The 21,268-nt window shown below is 40.0% G+C and overlaps 1 protein-coding gene across 1 annotated transcript in view; it reads left to right on the top strand.

The window, feature by feature from the left end:
* Positions 1 to 21,266, top strand: part of TMF1 (TATA element modulatory factor 1) — a gene marked incomplete at its 3' end in the record, with an annotated part of 21,526 nt that extends 260 nt beyond the window's left edge. Inside the window, exons 2-17 of the mRNA XM_025208843.1 lie at positions 2,097 to 3,340; positions 4,875 to 4,978; positions 7,249 to 7,375; positions 8,167 to 8,272; positions 10,299 to 10,441; positions 11,482 to 11,648; positions 11,829 to 11,985; positions 12,571 to 12,663; positions 13,592 to 13,748; positions 14,623 to 14,815; positions 16,578 to 16,647; positions 16,731 to 16,823; positions 17,709 to 17,828; positions 18,508 to 18,654; positions 19,542 to 19,667; positions 21,129 to 21,266. Coding sequence (XP_025064628.1) covers positions 2,097 to 3,340; positions 4,875 to 4,978; positions 7,249 to 7,375; positions 8,167 to 8,272; positions 10,299 to 10,441; positions 11,482 to 11,648; positions 11,829 to 11,985; positions 12,571 to 12,663; positions 13,592 to 13,748; positions 14,623 to 14,815; positions 16,578 to 16,647; positions 16,731 to 16,823; positions 17,709 to 17,828; positions 18,508 to 18,654; positions 19,542 to 19,667; positions 21,129 to 21,266 — 3,185 coding nt within the window. The remainder of the gene's footprint in view (positions 1 to 2,096; positions 3,341 to 4,874; positions 4,979 to 7,248; positions 7,376 to 8,166; positions 8,273 to 10,298; positions 10,442 to 11,481; positions 11,649 to 11,828; positions 11,986 to 12,570; positions 12,664 to 13,591; positions 13,749 to 14,622; positions 14,816 to 16,577; positions 16,648 to 16,730; positions 16,824 to 17,708; positions 17,829 to 18,507; positions 18,655 to 19,541; positions 19,668 to 21,128) is intronic.
* Between the last annotated feature and the right edge of the window lie 2 nt (positions 21,267 to 21,268).

The raw sequence follows: 21,268 nt of genomic DNA, 5'->3' as shown, positions 1-21,268 counted from the left end.
CGGGCCTCGGCCACCGCCACTGCCCAGTCTGCGCCGCGCCGCGGGTTGCGGTCTGTATGTCCTGGGGCTTTATGTCCTCGGTCTTTTGGGTTTTGGGTCTTTGTCCTGGGTCTTTATGTCCTCGGTCTTTTTTGGGTCCATGGGTCTTTGTCCTGGGTCTTTTGGGGTTTTGGGTCCTGGGTCTTTTGGGTCCTTGGGTCTTTATGGCCTGGGTCTTTTTTGGGTCCTTGGGTCTTTGTTTTCGGTCTTTTTTGGGTCTTTATGTCCTGGGTCTCTTGGGTCCTTGGGTCTTTATGTCCCGGGTCTTTTTTGGGTCTTTTGGGTCCTTGGGTCTTTATGTCCTGGGTCTTTTGGGCCCTTGGGTCTTCATGTTTTGGGTCCGGGGTGTTTTGGGTCTTTGGGTCTTTATGTCCTGGGTCTTTTTTGGGTCTTTATGTCCTGGGTCCTTTGGGTCTTTTGAGTCCTTGGGTTTTTATGTCCTGGGTCTTTTGGGTCCTTGGGTCTTCATGTTTTGGGTCCTTGGGTCTTTATGTCCTGGGTCTTTTGGGTTTTTGGGTCCTTGTGTCTTTTGGGTCTGTTCTTGCTCAGAAAGGATGACAGAGGAGAAGAAATGTTGAAGCGATGTCATTCTTCTCCGTTCTCCTGCTTCCATAGAGGCACCTGCCTCCCTGCTTTGAGGGAAGCGGGGAATCACAGCGGGCCGTGGCGTCCATCCCTTCCCAAGCCTGTAGAAACCTGGTGGGGTTTCCTTGGGAAGTTTGGTTCATTCTGGTGTGGAAGTAGCCCTCTCGATTTCCTGGCTCGCCAACGTTTTGTATTAGTTTGTTGAAAGATTTGCCGTGACTTAAATATGAAATGATGGCTTGCTCTTTTCTTTTTTAATATATAAGGAACCTGTTTTCAGTTATAAATGAGCAGAAAAAAATGATGCATAGTGTCTAAATTATGTATGTCAAACTTGTATCTTGAAAGTAAGGAGGCAAAAAGAAGAGGCTTGGGAAGCTCTGAGTCAGTGGTTCCCAAACTCTGACAGATTGTGTGCCACCAATTTAAAACAATACAACCTTGGGTACCAGCAGCGTCTTTTTTCTGTTCAGCTTTGGGTACCAAAGCCAACAAATTTTTGTCATAAAGTAATTATAATAAATCTTTTAACATGTACCACTGGCGGGCTGTCTGAGTACCACTGGTGGTACACGTACTGCAGACTGGGAAATGCTGCTCCAAGTTATTTGGAATTAATATCCTTAGTGTTTATATCTTTCACGTCACATAGGAAGTAGCGAGAAAAAAAATCAGGCTTGTGTGAGGCGGAGATAGACTTGGATCTCTAACAGGAGCAATAAACGTGTTTTTGAAGCTGCTCAACACAATGTAAACCTAACTTGATATGTAAATGTTGCAGGGAGTGTTGCGGGGTGGCAGCTGTCCCCTGGGTGGAGAGGCAATGTCAGTGCCATATAAGTGAAATTGCAGGTTTTTATGTACACAGAGGTTGCACAGCACTCGTGTCAATTAAATTTAACTTTTTTTCCAACTACTCAGTTGGTCTAATAAAAGATATCGCATCTGCCCAAAGAACCTCGCCTGCCAATTAAATTTAAAGTTTTTGTAATACATGACATACCACAATCTGTCTTTGCCAATCCCTGTATCTTGGTTCTTTAAAAAAAACCAAACAAACCCAAAAAGCTTGCACATGATTGTCAGGTTAAAGTTTCGAGTTCTGTCACCCAGCTCTTTTCAGAGTTACCAAATCACAAACAGTAAACTGGAAAACAGGAGGAACTGCGGGGCACTGCATTTCTGGCAACAAGTCCGGTAGTGCCTAACCCAGACTTTGAATCCACCATAAGCTGCTGAATCATTTCATATATTTCTTTTCTTTTTGTCTGAAAATTGATGGAAAAGGTGGTTTAAGGGTACAGTAGTGCATGTTAAAAAGTGATATAGATACTCATATTTTATTTGCTTTCATATGGCGTGTTTACTGCCATAAATATTGTTAGTTTATGTAGTGTTGCATCTCACCAAACTGAATGGTAGAAGTCACATAATTTTAGTTGGTTTGTCTAATTTTCTTTTCTTCGTTTTAGAAACAAATTCCCTTACAAGTGGAGGATGGGACACTTCTTCCTGGGGATTAAATTCTAATGCAGAACCTCAAACTCAGCCTATATCTACGACAGCAATCACCAAACCTGTTAGGAGGACAGTAGTAGATGAATCTGAAAACTTCTTCAGTGCCTTTCTCTCTCCAGTGGATGTTCAGAGCATACAGAAAAGTCCAGTGGTGTTTAAACCTCCAACCAAATCTCAGTGGCCCAAAGAAGAAGTGAACAGCACTTTAAAAGAATGTATCCACACCAGTCAGCCAGATGCATCAGTAGTAACAGAGCCAGAAACACAAGACTCCTCTGTAATTACCCTAGTGGACTTGGAAAACCTTGATATTCCCCAGGAGAAATTAGAAGAAAGTTCTTCAATTAAAAATGACAGTGAGCATGAAGAAACAGCAAATGAAAGTTCAGATAAAGCAGTCTCTACTCTAGATCTGAAAGTACCTGAAGCTGCTGTGAATGTGAAATCTGGCATAGGGAAGGATGGATCAGAAAGTGCACCAGACAGCCTTGCACAGTCTCTTACACCAGAGGCAAAAGACGTGGGCTTGGAAGCCAAGGAGCAGAAAAATGAGGACAGACAAAGCAATACACCTTCACCACCTATCAGCACTTTTTCCTCAGGCACATCCACAACTAGCGACATTGAAGTTTTGGACCATGAGAGTGTAATAAGTGAGAGCTCAGTTAGTTCCAGACAAGAGGCAACAGATTCAAAATCCAGCCTTCATCTGATGCAGACTTCCTTTCAGCTCCTATCTACGTCAGCTTGCACCGAGTATAATCGTTTAGATGACTTTCAAAAAATGACAGAGAGTTGCTGTTCCTCTGATGCATTTGAAAGAATAGACTCGTTCAGCGTGCAGTCGTTAGATAGCCGAAGCGTAAGTGAAATCAACTCGGATGATGAATTATCCGGCAGGGCTTGTGCTTCAGCGTCTATTGCAGTCGGCCCCTCGACACCAAAGACCGAGATGGTTGACTCCGTGAAAAATAAATCTGAAGAAGAATTGAACGAGACGCTTCTTGTGCATCCGGAGGAAACTGAAATGGAGGAGAGCGGGAGAAGTGCAACCCCTGTTAATTCTGAGCAGCCGGATATTTTGGTTGCTGCTGCTCAAACAGATGAAGAAGAAATGGTAAAAGTGGAGTGTACAGCGCAGCACCAAGATGCTGAAACATTGCCTGAACTGGACTGTGAAAAGGAAGAGCTTCGCAAGGTAACAAACACTTTTAACCCTGAGCATTTTGGAGGCTAAATTTAGTCCTGTTTTAAGTGGGTGAAGCTACTTTGACATCAGTGCGTAGGCTTTGGTGTATACTTCGCTTGTCCAATATTTTTGAGCTAAAACATTCAATTCTAATAGAAAATTAAGTTCTTGATTCCCTTCAGCATTAGGACTTTCCTATTCATCATTGCATAGAAGTCATCAGGGCTCTATCTGGGTATAAATACAAGTGTAGAAACCTGGCTGCAAGCATAGAGCCTTAATAGTAGAGCTCTCATGTGTATAATTCTGGCTTTTTTGGCTGTAAATTTGATGATCCCAAACTATGAAGGGAACCCTTAAATTTTTTTTTATGATAGGGAATCATTAATTACTTTTATAGTAATCAGGAATCACATTTTGGAGATATTTTGCTATGTAGACTTGCTAACTGTGAAACTCACTGCATGTAGCTCTAGCTTAAATTTTTTAAAATGTACTTTCATAGCAAATGAAATGGCTTGGGAATAACAACCACCTTTGAGCTATCAAAATCATGCTGAAAATATTGTCAGAATCATACAGTTTCTTAATGCGTACCCTATATCAGCAATATTTCTATTGTTCAGAGATCTCGCATGAAAGATTGCATTTAACAAATAGAAAGCCATGGGTTGTCTATGCATGTGAAAATACTGTGTATTAAGCTAATGACCACCTTAACAGGCTTTCTTTAGAAAGACTAAAGCTGCAAGGTTTGTTTTTTTTTTTAATGAAGAAGAGAAACATTTTACTGGGTACTGAATAGAATAAATATGGTTTGGATGTGAGGCTTAACTAAATACAAGGAGAAATATGGAGGAGCACCACGTCCCAACTGATGGGACGTTAGGTTGGGACTCTACAAACTGAGGTTCTCTTCTCAATCTTGTCCCTGCTGTACTATGATGTAAGCAGCTTCCCCTTTCTGTGCCTCTTTCTCCTCCCAGACTATCCTGTCTGTGCTGAATTAAGCCCTGTCTGATAGGGCCTTGTTCCAAACATATGTTTGAACAGTATGTAACAGCCAGGTCCCATTCTTGATTTTTGGTTTTCTGGGCTTACTGTGATACTGATATTAGCAGTGGTTTGGGATAAAAATCTAGGATTTTATTTAAAAAAAAATAAATTCAGTTTTTTTCAAGGAAAATTAATGAGCATCTGCAATTAAATTGTACAGAATTACAATTTAACCTTCAGATAAAAAATCTTCTTTAATAAGTTCCCCAGGTGTATAATTATACATTAAGCATTCTTTTCTGTGAAGTTTATCTTCTTTTTTCAAAAGTCTGTAAAGAAAACTAAATGCAAAAGGTCTAAAATGTTATGCCAAGACATTCACTGATTGATATAATGTGTTACTGAGTGGTGATGTTCTTCATTAGCTCTTATTCTTGAGCTCCTTAAAATGTTGGGAGAATTTAAGACTCAGTGTAGAATCAGAGTAAAGCCACCCTAATCCCCATCATTTTATTCTTCTCATCTTCATGCCTAAAATTTTTCTCAGATGGTTGATTCGCTGACTGAGAAGCTGGGAAAGAGGGAAACCCAGTTATTGAGTGTTAGTAAAGAGAAGGCATGCTTAGAAGAAGCTTATGACAACCTGAAAGAGTAAGTAGCAAACTATCAGCAGTTCTGCATGTATCTGCACTATTTTGTTAATATATTGATAGGGACTACATAAAATAGTGTGATGTACTAAAACAGGGGTAGGCAAGGTTTTTTGGCTGGAGTGCCGGCATGCCGGGCGCGGGGTGTACATGGCAGGACGCATTGTATATTAGTATATTTAATCATTGTAAATGTTGCCTTTGTTGTGTATTCCTTGCACTGTATATTAGTATATTTAATAATCATAAATGTTGCCTTTGTTGTGTATTTCTTTTTTGTTGAGCATGTTGCAATGAGAGAGAAAAAAGACAAATAAGAGAGAGAAAAAGGAGAGCAGAGAGACGACCAGACACACACATGCCTACAGAGAACCAGAACACACCCAGAACAGACAAATGCACACACACATCTAGAACCGGACACCTGTGTGCACACACAGAGGCAGACAGACGCACAGAACCAGATGTTCAGGCGCTTGGAGCCGGGTTCCTGGGCCACTGGACAAAGCCCAATGCAACAATGCCCTGGTCCTGCCAGAGCCCTTGTGCTTCCCCGGGGAGCCAGCCCCTGGGCTTCAGGGCAGCTGGCCAAGGCCCTGGCCTGGAGCCTGGCCATCAGCCTAACCACCCACCCACCCACCCCGCACAGCTAAGCCTGCAAAAGGTGCGGTGCTTCTGGCAAGGGGCAGCACCAGCCTCATCCTGATGGGGGGGCTGGGCTGGGGCTGGGCTTGGGGTGGGTGGAAGTCAGGTGGGCTCAGCTGCAAGCCCTGCTGCTAGCAGGTGTTGGGCAGCAGCACCCAGAGGCTGGCCCAGCTGCAGCCAGGAGGCTGCAAACAGCTGCTCCAGGCTCTGGCATCGGCTCCATACTGGTGGATGCATGAGCGCCTCGGAGTGGATGAAGGGGATAAGGGCATGAGGCAGCACAGACCTCCTGCCGTCTGCTCTGAGGTGCATGTGTAGTCACTGCCAGCATGGAGCTGATGCTGGGGCTGTGGAGCCCAGCGCAGCTGTTTACAGCCTGTCCGTTGCCTGCTGCAGCTGCCTGGAGCCCAGACTGGCTACAAACAGCTACGCTGGGCTCCAGAGCCCAGTCATCAGCTCTGTGCCGGCAGTGGGGGAGAAGCCAGGGTTGTGCTGCCTCAGGCCGCTCCCCCACGGTCTGCTCTGAGGCGCCTGTGCACCTGCCAGTATGGAGCTAATGCCGGAGCCCAGAGCAGATGTTTGCAGCCTTCTGGCTGCAACTGGCCCGGGTTCTGGATAGCTGCTGCCAACCATGGAGCCTGGTCTGCTTGCAGCAGGGCTTGCAACCACCCAGCTGCCTGCTGGGAGCAGCCCAGGCTTCATGGCTGGCAGCAGTTGCCTAGAAGCCAGGCTGGCGGTGGTGTGCCGAGCAAAATGGCCTTGCGTGCCGTGTTCGGCACATGTGCGAGGGGTTGCTGACCCCTGTACTAAAAGAAACATTTTCCCTTTATATACCTCCTGTATATAATATCAGATAGATTTCACAAGTTGTGTGAAGACATCTATTTTCTGAAATGTGCTTGTAAATTATCAAATCAGAAATCACTTTTGACTTGGTCTGAATTGTAGTAAAGCTGCGTTAGGAGAACATGATAATGCATTTTCAATAAATTTGACATTTATAGTATGATACCAAACTACATTTGCACAGATCTTTTTGGGCACCTATACACATGACGGAGCTCTGCTCCAATGCATGCTAATTAGCACTCATCAGAGCAGACTTTATTAATAGTCTTCGGTAAGTCTGCTGGAGCATGTTAATTAGCGTGTGCTTCAGCAGCCTCTGTGTTGTGTATTCAGTGTCCTGCATTTCAAAATGGTGGCGGAGGCGCTTTAACTCAAGCTTATCGAACAGGCTTTAGTTAAAGTGTCCCTGCTACCATTTTGAAGCATGGGATGCTGAATACACATGTCACTGAGGGTGTCTCTAAGAGCCACTCTAATTAAAGCACCAGCAGCAAAGTGCTTTCCTTCCCCCACCCCCCCCAGACTTTTGTGGCTTTCCTCCCCCCCCCCCCCCGGAAGCTTGTGTATAGATGTCCTTTAAGACCAGTGATATAATACATCGCTTTGTCGTCTTCCTGGTTTTAGACTGCACATAACAATCACAGACCCCAGTCTTGGTTTTTGCTTCCGTGTGCCATTGCAATAGTACTGACTAGGGAGTTTTTTAAAAACAATACTTGTTACATGTTGCTTGAAATGTCATAACAATACAATTATCCTAAAATGTTTTACATGTAGTGAAGTGATCAGAATGAAAGAAGAGAGCAGTAGTATTTCATCTCTTAAAGAGGAGTTTGCTCAGCGTATAGCAGATGCTGAAAAGAAGGTCCAAGTAGCATGCAAAGAGAGAGATACAGCAAAAAAGGTAATCGGCTTTTAGCTTTATTAAAATAAAGCAAGGTGAGGCTGTGTGGGAGCAAATCATAGAAGTGGAGTTGGAGGAAAACATGAGACTGGGTATCTATTGACAAGTTACTTATAGACCAATATAAGATGCGTCTGAGGGGGGAGACCTCTGAGACCAGATAATAGAGGTTGTTTTGTGCCTTGATTGATGAAAAGTGTTTGGGAATTCACTGCCCAGGTATTTCAGGATTTTGGTCAGTGGGCATGTTCTTAGTCTACAAAAAATGCATTAAGCAGTGTAATTGAGAAATTAAACTTATTTTGGCATGACAGATTTGTAAGATAATTGTTTAGAAGGCCACTGATAAAACTTGCATAGTGGGGCCAAGTGGAGGTTGTGCTTTCATTAAAGAGAAGGAAATAGAACTCTGCATTATCTAATTCACTTGAATGAATGAAGAAGTGTTGGTTTTTTATATCAAGTGTATATATAGTAGAAGGGAGAGGCAAAGAAGTCTGGTGAAGAAAAACAGGTGTGTCAGTGACCTTAAAAATATAAGCTTAAAACTAGTTGTCATCTTCATTTTCCTTTTCTCAAGCAATTGTCATTGAATAGTTTCTGTTGAAAAGGGTTTCCCCCCTCCTTCCCTTCTACTTGAGATCTTTTGTTCTGTAACTAAAAGCTCAAGTCACTTTATGGTATTTTTAAGCTTGTTTTCCAGTGGAGAAAGTACTGTGTTAATCTAGTGTGTGTTTAAATAATGTTACTCTCGCATGTAAGCAGTCCTAAGCATATTTGGTTCTCTTTAGGAAGTAAAGACTGTTAAAGAAGAACTGGCTACTAGATTAAATTGTAACGAAACAGCTGAACTACTGAAGGAGAGAGATGAACAAATCAAAGGACTTATGGAGGAAGGTGGGTATTGATTAAGAGGTCTTCTATGGTAAAAGTTTTTATCGTGATTTTGAATATTTACCTTATTTCAGACCAGGTTTGAGGTTGTAGATCTTGTCACTAATAGGGAGACTGAGACTGTCAGCTGTAGCTCCATTGGCATGCCCCTCAGCAGTTTCTTGGACTGCCTACAGATGCCTTTGGAACAACATCCACAATCTCTCACTCCAGAAAGTGGCAGCAGAGCTAGAAAATCCCAAATTCTTTTCTGAATAGAAGTACCGATTCACTTCCCTTAGCGTGGCTGACTATGCCATACCTTTGTAGTGGATGCTTTCAATCAGAGGTGTCAAACTGAAATGAGCTGGTGGCCCATATTCCTCCCTCTCAGCCAGGAGGTGGGTCAGCCGAGAGGTAGCCAGAGGGGTGGGACAACCAACCTTTGTAACCAGCCCATGGGGCTCATCATCAGGGCTGCTGGAGCTTGTTGGTGTGGCCATTAGTTAGGGGGTTAATGTCACTGCTGCTCAACTCCCTCCTCCCCCCATTTGCTTGAAGGGATGTGGGGTGGCCTGAAAGATGCCTCCACATACCAAAAGCAGCTTTTCAGTGCAGCCCTCTACTTGTCATTCCCTGAATTACTAACAAGGCATTATCCAAAACATTTCTGCAGCAAAACATTTGCCTTGATTCATTGCCTTTGGGGGAAAGACATAATTCACAATAAATAGGTTAATTATTTTATCCCTCCGTGAAAACAGATGTTAGTTTTTACCTTCAAACTCTCCATGGAGTATACTGTCCTAATGATCTCATCTGGTGTTGTAGAATTAGCTCCCAACTCTGATTGGCCTGAGATGCTGATCTTCATCACCTCTTTCCAAACCATTCCTATTTTCTCCTATGTTACCCCTCTTGGGTGTAGCTCCCTGTAAGAGTCCGAGGCACCTCCATGTCCCTTCAAATCCCTCTTTAAAACGCTCGTTTGCCCACAGTGGTTAGGCTGGTGAGTTGCTATGACAGCAATCTGTTGTTCTGCCCGGTGTTATCTCATTTGTTGTCTCGTGTCCTTAAATCTGTATCTAGCTGTAATCTCTTGTTCTATACAAAAGTTATATACTCTCTGGGGAAGAAAACATCTTGTTCTGTGCTTGTACAGCACCTACATAGTGATGTTCTGGTCCAGGGCTAAAGTGTTTCATTGCCACAATAATACAAAGAGACGATGATTAAACATTCAGTTCACAGAAACGTGACGTAAATGGATGGAGTTACAAGTTAGTGACTTCGGGCAGTGCAGATCAAGTCATAGTTGTTTCTTGAGATGCAGTGTAGACTTACAGGGTTAAGTAACTTGCTTTTGGTCTGTTTAATAGCAGTTGCCTTCTTTGCAGGTGCAGTAATAAATGCAAAGCACTCCTCTTCCTTAGATGAATGTTCATTGTTCATATAGATAATACACTGTCTTTCCATTAAGGATATCAGCATGTTTTGCATTATATAGAGTAGGCTGATTAAAAAAAAGGGAAGTTCTGGGCATTTAGACTTGCCTTATTTGCCACGTACAATTCAGTGTGATTGGACTTTTGTCAGTTATTCCCCCAGAATCTTTGTATAATAGAAAAAAATGTGCTTACCACTTCGATATCAGTGCCTAATTTTTTTTTTAAAGGTATAGGTTAAAGCGTTTGGGAGAAAATCTAACAACTTTAGAGCTGATTGTCTTGTTTTTTTTTTTTAAGGTTCAACATTAGAATAGTGCGATTCTGAAGACTCTCTGTGATAGTAAATAAACACTGTCTTTTAATCTTTTCCATTAATTATCCTTAACAATGTAACATAGTGTAAGCACATAGATCCTCTGTTACATAAAGCCCCAAAATAAATAAACAGGTAAGTTTGAGATTATTTTATAAAGGAGTCCCCTTTGTAAAAGTGTACCATTTGGTTATACTGCAGTTCTGCTTGTGAGAAAAGTATTATACCAGTCAGTTAGAGTTTGGAAATGTATGCTAGCATTTAACTTAATGCACATCTCTCTTCATAGGAGAAAAGCTTTCAAAACAGCAGCTGCAAAATTCCAACATCATTAAGAAGCTGAGAGCAAAGGAGAAGGAGAGGGAAAACACTAATGCAAAACAGACTAAAAAGATTACGGAATTAGAAGAGGAGTTACAGCTTTTGAAACAGGTTAATTTTATTTGCAATCGCATCCTAGACTTCCTTTTACTGTTATTGATTCCCATCTCTGCCAAGTGGTCCTTCTTGCGGGGGGTTTCTATGACAGCTTTTTGGTTTCTGGGTTTTTCATTTTTGTTTAGAGATTTCTGTTCTTACTCCCATTTCATCAGCTTGGGATGTGGTTTTGGGGTACCTTTACTTGGTGCATAAGAGATTTGTCATCATTTATTTTTCTCATCCTATGGTTCTTAATATTTGGATCCCTTCTTAGTAATTTTAGGCTGCTGTACCTTTAGGTAGTTCATTTTAGATGGTTTTCTTCAAACCTTTCATTTTTTAAAATAACTGATTCCTATTGATTAATTGACATGTTGGTGTAACAGTGGTTGCATGTATTCTGTAATAGTGCCTATCTTTAATCACTGTCAAGCAAATTAATCTTCTTGTGATTTGCTTTGGAAGCTTTAGATGTAAATGTCACTGTATACTTTCAGAGTCTCTAGCCTCTTAGTGTTTGTCATATGTAGCTAGTTTAGGAATTCCACATCTGGTCAGTGAGGTTAAATGAGCATTCCAGATTGACCTTTACAGCCTTCATTTTGAAGTGTTCATAGTATTTTGTTTGCATTAAGGATGTCACTTTGGAGTGGACATACATCAGTGAAACCCAAGAAGCTCGATGACAAGATAATTTATGTATGTTGCCATCTCATCTCAAGGGTGGGGCTTTTGTTAGGGGTGAAGAAGGCTTCCTATCAGTGGTGAACTTCATTGCCACCAGTTCCCTGTACTCATGCTCAGGAATACTACATGGCTTTACACAGAGGCCTGTGTCATTGACTCCTGAGTGTGTTGTTACCATCTAAGTGTGAAATGCTGAAGTGTAGTTGGAACTGAAGTTTGTGAGCTTTTTATAGAATTTAACTAAAGATTTGTTATAAAATGCTCAACCTTAAATACAGCAGAACATTTGTTGTTGTGTTTTTCACTTAATTTTATAAACTGCTACGTGTTGTTTGCCTGTTTGTTTTTGGTTTTTTACCTAATAGGTGCTTGATGGCAAGGAGGAAGTTGAGAAGCAGCATCGAGAGAACATTAAACACCTCAACAGTGTGGGAGAGCGGCAAGAGAAGGATCTTAGCAGGCTTCAGGTGGAGGTGGAAGAGCTTGAAGAAAAGAACAGAAGCATTCAGACAGCACTCGACAATGCATACAAGTAAGCAAGTGTTGGAAAACAAAACACGTTTACATTCAGAATTTCTTCTGTGGAGTGCCTGGGACATGCTTACAACGTGCAGTAAAAACAATAGTTAAAAAACTGCTTTAGTACGGTAGTTTATTACAGATCATTGTAGATGTTATGAATTCTTCAGTGCTTTTAATTCCTGGTTTGCAGAGAGCTTGCAGAGCTTCACAAAGCCAATGCTACGAAGGACAGTGAGGCACAAGAAGCAGCGTTAAGTTGTGAAATGAAGGCGAAAGAAGAACTTGGTTTAGCACTAGAGAAGGCCCAAGAGGAGGCCCGGCAACAACAGGAAGCTTTAGCAATTCAGGTGAATTTTTAACAGGGTGATTAAAGCTTTCTGACTTAATTTGTGAACGTCCTTAGGATTCATAAGCACAGTACTCTGTTCAAATGAGCCAGGCTCAGGGCAAAGGGGTGTTAGAATTTCCCTTTTTCTAAACACTGCTGCCAAAAGCAGATTTGACAAATATTAAGCAGCTCTACCACAGCATTTTTGTAACAAATAAGTAAAATGAGTTTGAGATGCCAAATAGGACAGAGTCAGTTAACAATGGAGCAAAACTTCGGAGGAGGAAAGTCTGCACTAAATCGCATTTAAAATAAGGCCTGTACTTTTTACTTTTGGAGGTAAACTGTTTTTCATGCTCGTAACATTCTTTCTGTGATGCAAAGTGTTAGTTCTTGAACTGACCACTGTATAACCAGTCGGTGGTGTGATAAACAAGCATAAGTTATGCACATGGTGCATGACTGCATAACTTGCTTCTTAAACTTGTCAGTTGAAGCCCCAGTGTAATTACTGGTGCAGAACTGTAGCAGTGATAAAATTACGCTACTAGAATTCCCTGCAAGAGGTTAATGATGTGTAATGGTCTACTTCCTGTGGACACAGGTGGCAGACCTGAGGCTGGCATTGCAACGGGCAGAACAGCAAGCAGCAAGAAAGGAAGACTATTTACGCCAAGAAATCAGTGAGCTACAACAGGTACTGTACATGCTGTTTCAGTGTGTTTTTTCTCACCTCTCTTGTTTCTTTGTTCAAAATGAAAAATGCAAGTATTTATACTAAGCCATTTACTTGGAAGGGGAGCATCTAAAAGCAGTATACAAAGTGCTAAAATGTCTTGAAAATTAATGGCTCAAAGTATAGGTTTGTTGGGATGGTACAATTTGATCTGCTTCTGTAAGGGAGTATTAGGATTCACTATTAAAATTTTTTTTTATATATACCCATTAAGGCTTTGTGAAAAATGACAATTTGGAAACTTTTCATACCATGTTTTATGCACGATGCATCCTTTTAGTATCAAACAAAATTGAATCTTTAAGCTAGTGATAGCAGTATAATGTTTGTAACAAATGGATGTTTAAACTCCTTTTTGTTCTTGGAAAAAATAGTCTATGCTTCATCCTTACCTCTTGGGAGTAGTCCAGAGAGTAGAATCTAGATGTAGCATTGCTTGGATCCTATAGAGAATACTGTCAAAGTTAGTCTTATTAGTTTCAGGTGAGGAAGATGGACTTGATAGCAGATTATATGAGCCTGTGAAAGAGTTAGGAATTGGGAAGGGCAAAAGCAGATCTTGAACTTTTGGATAGGTACAAAAGGAGAGAAATAACAGGCAGGGGCATTAAAATTGAAATCTAATGTGCTGCCAATTAGGGACTAATAGATTGGGACCACCTTCTGACTAACACTGTGAACTCCAGGTATATATGAATGTAATGCTACCTTCAGGAAAAGTCCTGGGCAATTAAATTGCTACCTTACTTCCAGATTTATTGAATATATCTTTTACATAGCCCTTAATTTAGAACCTAAAAATTGTTTTTTAGCTTGATTTTTGTACTGTCACTTAAACTGGTCCTGCAGTTTGAAAGTTTAACAACTTTTAAACTAAATCCTAATTCAGAGACTCCAAGAAGCAGAAAATAGGAACCAAGAACTAAGTCAAAGTGTTACATCTGCTACAAGGCCACTTCTCCGGCAGATAGAAAATCTGCAAGCAACGCTGGGAGCCCAGACCTCCACATGGGAAAAGTTAGAGAAGAACCTTTCTGACAGGCTTGGTAAGACATGCTTCTAGTTTTTAATGTCCTTTGCAGATCTGTGGAGAAGCACTAGATAGATGTCAGTAATGTGAGGAAGAGATGGGCACAGCAGTGTCTGAGATGGGTTTGGGATGGGAGACCTGGATTTAAATCTGTGTCTGCAAAGGGTGCTGTGAGACCCAATTCATAGGTTCTATAAAAGAGCTGAGGTCATGGAAGTATCACCGCTATATGCCAGATAAGTCTTGGGGGACATTTCGCATTTAAAAATGGAACGGGAAGAATGGGTAGTAGAAATGGACCAGCACCTCAAAGTGCCAGACACATTGAATTGGTAGTCATAGGAATAATTGCCTGTGGCTATCCAAGGTTGTGAAACAAATGTATTTCATCTGAGATTATTAGGGCTGTAAGGAACAAAATGACAGTGGAATGATCCAAAGCCACAACCAGGGATGGTAGGGAACCACGGAGATTAGTGTTTTAGCTCTTAATTCTACACTTTAAGAACAGAATACCAAACCATCCTTATTTGACAATTCTTTGTACCTCTTGAGTATGTGCTGCCCATATTTAAAAGCTGGTCCATTGCCATTAGCCAGTCCTCAAACTATATATACCTTTACTATACCTGCATGGTTTTGATGGCTAATGACAGGACTGCTTAGAATATCTTGGGTGATATTGAAAGATAACACTTCTCTAGCATGAAGTCTTACAGAATTAAATCTTCATTGTGTATCTTACTTGCATCTAAAATACTTGACGAAGATCAGATTTTTCAGGTAGCCACCTAAATAATTGGCTTTGGTTATGGATACTTGATGATGTCGACAGTAAGTCAACTAGCCATCTGTTTACAATGGATTACAATTTCTAAATTTGGTTTTAGGTGAGTCTCAATCCCTGCTGGCAGCAGCAGCTGAGCGAGAACGTGCTGCTACAGAAGAGCTTCTTTCCAATAAAGTTCAGATGTCTGCCACTGAATCGCAAAACAGCCTGCTGAGGCAAGAGAACAGTCGCCTTCAGGCTCAGCTGGAAGTAGAGAAAGCCAGACTCAAGAAACTGGAAAATGAAAACAATAGGTAAATTGGGTCAAGTTCTTAGTTCAGAAAGGGTTTTTACGATGTTATACTGACATGAATGGATCTGAATTATACTATCTTGTGTATTAAGCTCCTGTGTCTTTTTTACTTTTAATTATTGGGTTTCTTTTGTGTTTAGTTATTGTCTTTTAAAGTATTAATAACTATTCATATGGTGAGAAAACTGACTGAGGCAGGCAGAGAAGAGCCTTCCTTTTTGTCTGGTACTTATTACTTTAGTTGCTTGGGGCTATCTTTATACCATCCAGGTTTTTGCCAAAGTGCTACTTGAGATGTGAAACTTAATATTTTTCTTCACCTGTGAGGTTCAGTTCACCTGCTTTTGGCATGATAAATGGGTATACTGTTCTTTTTGATTCTGCTCCTGCAAGTTACTTTGCAGTTACAGTTGGAGCCCATGCTGGCATGAGGGTCCGCGTGTGCAAAGCAGCTTTCCCTGGGAACATTAAATAGTATCCCACATCATCTTGTCCTAAAGTAAACTAGCTTAAGTAGTTGCTAAGTGTTTAAGAAGTTGAACTGTGATAGCCCCAATTGGTTTATTTTTTAAAAATTGTTTTTTAATGATAAAAAACCAAGAAAACTATAAAATTACACTGCATTTTGTGAAATTCTTGTTTTTTCAGGCTTTGATAGCTGTGTGCCTAAAATGGGATGTTTAATCTTCCCTACTTTTCATTATTCATAAGAGAGATGTACTTTCTTGCATTGGGAATTCAAAATTTTCTGATGAACTTTCCTAGCTTCCTGGTATCTAGGGGTGAAGGGATGATCAGAGTACTTTCCTAGTCTTTCACTCGGCTGCTACTTGTCTAGTCAGGTGCAGTTTGTTTTCAAGCAGTCCGTCACTTGGGATAGTTTTGTCCCTCTGTTTCTTGGTTTGGGTTGATAATATCTATATGCTTACCATTTTGTATACAAACAGAACAGGCAGTCCTCGACTTAAAACATTTCGCACTTACAACATTTATAAACTGACACCCTGTTTCAACATTACAACGCCAGTTTTGACTTACAGCACTTGATCCAATGCAGTGCCATGCCAGCGAACAAGTTCGCTGCATTGCTCATCTCCCTGGAGAACGTCTGTCCAAACTTCTTGGACACTTTCTTTAAGAAAGCAGATGAGACTTCAGAAAAACCTGCAGCCAGGACTCCTGAGAAGACTCCAGCCATGAACCCTTCAAAAAGTCCAACCAAGAGCCCTTCAAAAAGTCCAGCAAAGTCGCCTCAGAGAAGTCCTTCCAAATGAATAGGATTGTTATTTACAATATAAATATATGAATGTAGCTATATTACTCATCTATAATTGATCAAGTACAAAATTCTGGGGTATTTTTGGTGAAAATAGGGTATCAGGCCTTGGTTCAGGAACCAATCCCCCATTTATAACATTTTCTTACGAGAAAACTTGGTTCCGAGTTACAACGTTTCAACTTAAGACCTGGTTTTCAGGAACCAATTGTGTCGTAAGTCTGAGGACTGCCTGTATAAAGGAAATGTATTGAAATTTTCTTTAAAAAATAAACCAGATAAGCATTAAAATAGGCAGGATAGAGCACGTACCCAGAACAAGACTTAAAATTGCCAGGACTGATCTAAGAAGTGTTCTTAAAAATAGCTAACATTCAAGTAGCAAACCCTGTTCTATTAACTTTTTTTTTTTTTGTATGAATCTAAGATAGAAATTAAGAGAAAATTCTGTTGTGACTGCCTTTATTCATGTCTGTTCTCAAAATAGGTATGAGGTCGAACTAGAAAACTTTAGAAATGAGTATGCGAAAACCCTTGAAGAAGCAAAGAAAGAAAAGGTATTGACTGCTTCAATTTTGCATTTCTTTATCATCAAATTCAGAGTTGGCAGGAGATTATTAATCTACATTTCCTCCTTTAGACACTGTTAGCTACTCAGTTAGAAATGGAGAAAATGAAAGTTGAGCAAGAAAGGAAGAAAGCCGTTTTTGTACAAGAAGCAGCAAAGGAAAAGGTATTGCCGTTTATATTAATATTCATGTAAAATAAATACACGGTGCCAGTTTTATAGCAGGTATCCAGACCATTAAGACAAAACATCACAACAACAAGTGAGACTTAGGAGGCTATAGTACTGTAATACCATGAAAGAAAACATCTGAGACCCAATATTCTTTCAAACTTATCATGTTTTTTTTCTCTACTCAATGCAATTCTGGTGTAGAGGATAATGGATTTATAGTCCTGCATGAGGGTTTATCTACTTAGTCACAAAATAGATAAAGGGTGGGCAATGGCAGCATATGCAGGAGAGAGAGATAAGTGACTGGGCCTATATCTAATTGATATAGAACAGCCATCATTGTTAATCTTCGTTGCTGCAAGTTCTGAAACCAGAAGTCCTGTTCAGAAACTCTTCACTTCATTTTTCTGAATCGAACACGCCTGCAGGTGCTTGTTGCAAGGGTGGTCGGTTTGTTTATAAAACTGGTGGGTAAGAGCTGTTGGCCTCAAAGATCCTGGATTTGGGCAGTGCAACACTTAAAAGTCTCTTCACTGACCTCCCTCCAGGGAAGAAAGCTACCTTTGTGGAATGGGGTCATCCTGTAAGTTCATGAGCTCAGCAAAATTTCTTCAAAATTGCTTCAAAATCTCTTTTGTGGGTAGCTGCTTCTGCTCCTTCATTACCAAGAAAGCTTGAGAAGTTGAACTCGGGCTAGTTGCCCTGGGTGTCTGCTAAATCTTCACTGTTTAAATTTAGTTATGATGTGGGGTGGGGAAACGGTAATACATGTTCTGCATTTGGGAGTGAAAAAGGAAACTCATAAAAACGGTCTTTCTAGATTTAGGATCTTGGCAAGTATTTTTATTTGTTCTCTAAGTTGCTCTCTTTCTCAAGGAACGCAAATCATTTTCATTGTCGACAATGGAAACTGTTTCGAGTACTCCAACTCTGTCACGCTCAAGTTCGATAAGTGGAGTTGACATGGCAGGGCTTCAGGCTTCCTTCATCTCTCAGGTATTGTATGGTGGATCAACTGGTTTCTCTTGCTAGACTGTCTGTTTGCTGGCTTTTCTTTCCAATGACTTATGTTGATGTCTTGATACAGTTGTTTATATCTGCACTAGAACTTAAGCATACCTACAAAATGTCTAGATTTGCACAGTATTCACAGGAAGGAGCCTTGGATTTATATACATTTTTAAATGTAATACAGTAATATAAGCAGTCTATGGATAGCAAGTGCGGAAGGTGCCAGTTATTCCAGGGTGTGTTACAAAATGAATGGAAACTGATTAAGTTCAAGTGGTGTTTGAGAACACAGAAAGATCTCAGTATACTTCTTAATCCTGTGACACTGTAATCTCTTACCACTCAGGTGAAGAAAACAGCTACATCATGATGCAGTCTGCACAAAGGCTGTTTCTGCTGTATCGCTGCAGATGAAAGTGTCTCAGATACCCTTACAGCCATTGTTTAACAGAGCAAACTAAAAAGGAGTGAAGATCATAAATTTTATTTAACTGTTCGCCATGACCTTTTCTTTCAAGTACATTTATTTGAAGCATTGAAACCCTTGACACTAATGAGAGAAGTTTAAATTTACTATATCAATAACATCTAGCTTCTGGTGCCAGAGTTCTTGAAATTAAGTCTTTCATATCCAGTCTTAAGGTTGTTTCACTTTTATTTGTAGGATGATCCTCATGACCATTCGTTTGGATCAGTGTCTGCAAGTGGGAACAATCTTTATGATGCTATAAGAATGGGAGCAGGTTCAAGTATCATTGAAAACCTGCAATCACAGTTAAAACTAAGGGAGGGAGAGATTTCTCACCTACAGGTACTGTAAGTCACTGGGTGTTGTAACTGCATATCATACCTAAGTAGAAAGATTAAAACAGTAAAAAAAAAAAAAAATCATATTCATTTTACAAAGCTTATTTTACTGCATTTGACCCAGTACCTTTATAAAATATGAACGTGTGAACTCTGTGGCTTTGGGGAGTTTGGCTCCCATTTTGTTGGGGACCTTTCTTTTTCTACCCTGTAGCAGTTCTGTAAAAGTCATGATGGGACATCATTTTTTTTTTTTTGGGTGGGTGGGGGAGAGGAGAGCAGTGTGGGGTAAAGAATGGGACGTGGGACAGACCATGGCTGGCTACTTCACCAATATTTGATAAGATTTCATGAAAAAGTGCCTCTGTCAGATTTTTAATAGATGCTCTTCCCAAGCCAGTTAGTTGTAGGTGCTTCAAACATAGTATATCACATCTGTTTGGGGTTTTCTAAAACTCATCTAGGAATGAAAATTCCCCAGGTTACTCTAGCATAAATGCTCATTTGAACCCAAGTGACATACATACAAACAGAGGTCTGCAATGATGGAAAATACTGAAATGTATTATGCCACTGAAAATGTGAATTGAAATATAATGGGTTTTTTGTGTTTAAAATAAATATGAGTTCAGCAATTGATCTTAAATTTTTAATATGAAATGGATTATGTGGATTCTGCTGTGTGTGTGATTGTTATATCTCCTCATGTCTTGTAAATCTAACAGTCTGTATAGTTAAAAAGTAAAGCAGTCATTCTGTGCTGCCATTATAATTAGCTAGCAAGGCCTCTAAACTATGAGCTTTTTAAAAATGAAAAATCTGATTTCTAACCTGGGTTTCTCAATACAAATATCTAATAGTTAAATGCTTTTTTTGTTGTTGTTGTCTTAGCTGGAAATTGGAAACCTTGAAAAAACTCGGTCGATAATGGCTGAGGAACTGGTTAAATTAACTAATCAAAATGATGAATTTGAAGAAAAAGTGAAGGAGATACCAAAATTGCGGGCACAGCTGAAGGTAAGGTGGAATAAATATTTAAGCTCGTCTGTGAATCTGAACTTGAATGACCAATGTGTTTTTTAATTAGGAAAACTAACAAGTTATCATTCATGACTTTAAGTCAGCTAGAGCCCAGCAAGCACAGTTTATACAAAATGTTTTTTTTAAGTGAGAGGATAGTAATCATAAAACATGTTAAATTGTTCAAATCCAGACAGTAAAAAAAATAAAGAAATGTTTACTTTAGACTCAAAATATATTAAGTGCTTTTTTTTTTTTTTTTAAGAGTAAAATTTAAGTGAGTCTATAACTTGGTAATTTTTAGCGTAGAGACTGATGGATTTTATCAGCAGGTTTTGCGTTATGGCAGTTATCAGTTATTTCTGAATGTTATTTTTAAAGGGTCAGTCTAGTGAAAGTATAGTGCAGTGATTGTGTATCCTTCTAAGAGAATTCTGGTGAAGTCTTGCAATTGTGATCTTATACGGAGATACCAGACTATATTTTAAGAAGCTTACGCCAACAATAAAGAATGCTAAAATTTAGCATAACTTTGCTAATCTCCTTCAGGACCAGATGGTCACTTGCACATACAGTTCTCATAATTTTATACACAATTATGTACACATTCCTTGCTCACAGTATTCAGCATTTCTGGCCTGCAACTCAAGTTATGTGAATTGAAAGCGTGGAGCTATTATGTGGAAGATTCAAATTTCGAAGAGTCTATCAAGCTGAACCCGATGATCTCACAAGGTCTCTTCCAGACCTAAACTTCTGTGAATCTGTGTGAAAATATAGATTACTTTGCTCTGCTCAGAGGCGAAGAAAAAATGCTGCTTAAACTGTTTTGGACTCTAATATATGAACCTGCTTGCAGGTTCTGTAGCACGTGTGATGCTTAAAATTGAAGAGTAGCATTCAAAGTACCCTGAGTCATGAAGCAGGCTCCATATTTTACTTTGAAATCCAGATAGAAATTCAAACTTCCTACCTTCTGAAAGGAGCGAGATGCAAGTGTATCGTGATTTCTGAGTAAAAGCCTAGAAGTGTGTTTCAGATTTCTAGTGATCTCTCTCCCTTTCTCTCTCTTAACAGTCCGAGATCTTTTATATGAGAGTGTAGGTAAATTATCTGTCAGTCTACGTCCTGCCGTAGCAACTGAGTTGAATGTAAAAGTCCTTGCTGGTTGTTCTTTGTTGTTAAGGATCCTACCTTTGGACTCTGCTACCCCTTAACCATTCCTTAAAGCACAAGTTCATCATTAGTCAGGACACGAAGCAAGAAGCCTTTATTAGTTAGGCGTTTTACTTGTGAGAAACAAAGCAACAAAAACCCCTTAATTTTGATAAACGTACTTTGACTTCATAAGATAGCTGTTAGAATGGTAAGTGTTTGACAATCAATGAAAACTTCCATGTTAGTTTGTTATTCTTATTGGGGAAACAGTCAAATAACCAAACGTGCATGTTGTTGTAGGATTTGGATCAACGGTACAACACAATTCTCCAGATGTATGGGGAGAAAGCAGAAGAGGCGGAAGAACTTCGACTGGATCTTGAAGACGTGAAAAATATGTACAAGACTCAGATAGATGAACTCTTAAAACAAAGACAAAA

Source organism: Alligator sinensis, unplaced genomic scaffold (genome assembly GCF_000455745.1).
Source record: "Alligator sinensis unplaced genomic scaffold, ASM45574v1 scaffold937_1, whole genome shotgun sequence".
Taxonomy (NCBI): Eukaryota; Metazoa; Chordata; order Crocodylia; family Alligatoridae; genus Alligator; species Alligator sinensis.
Note: the sequence above shows the minus strand (reverse complement) of the source record. Positions and strands in the feature narration are given on the sequence as shown.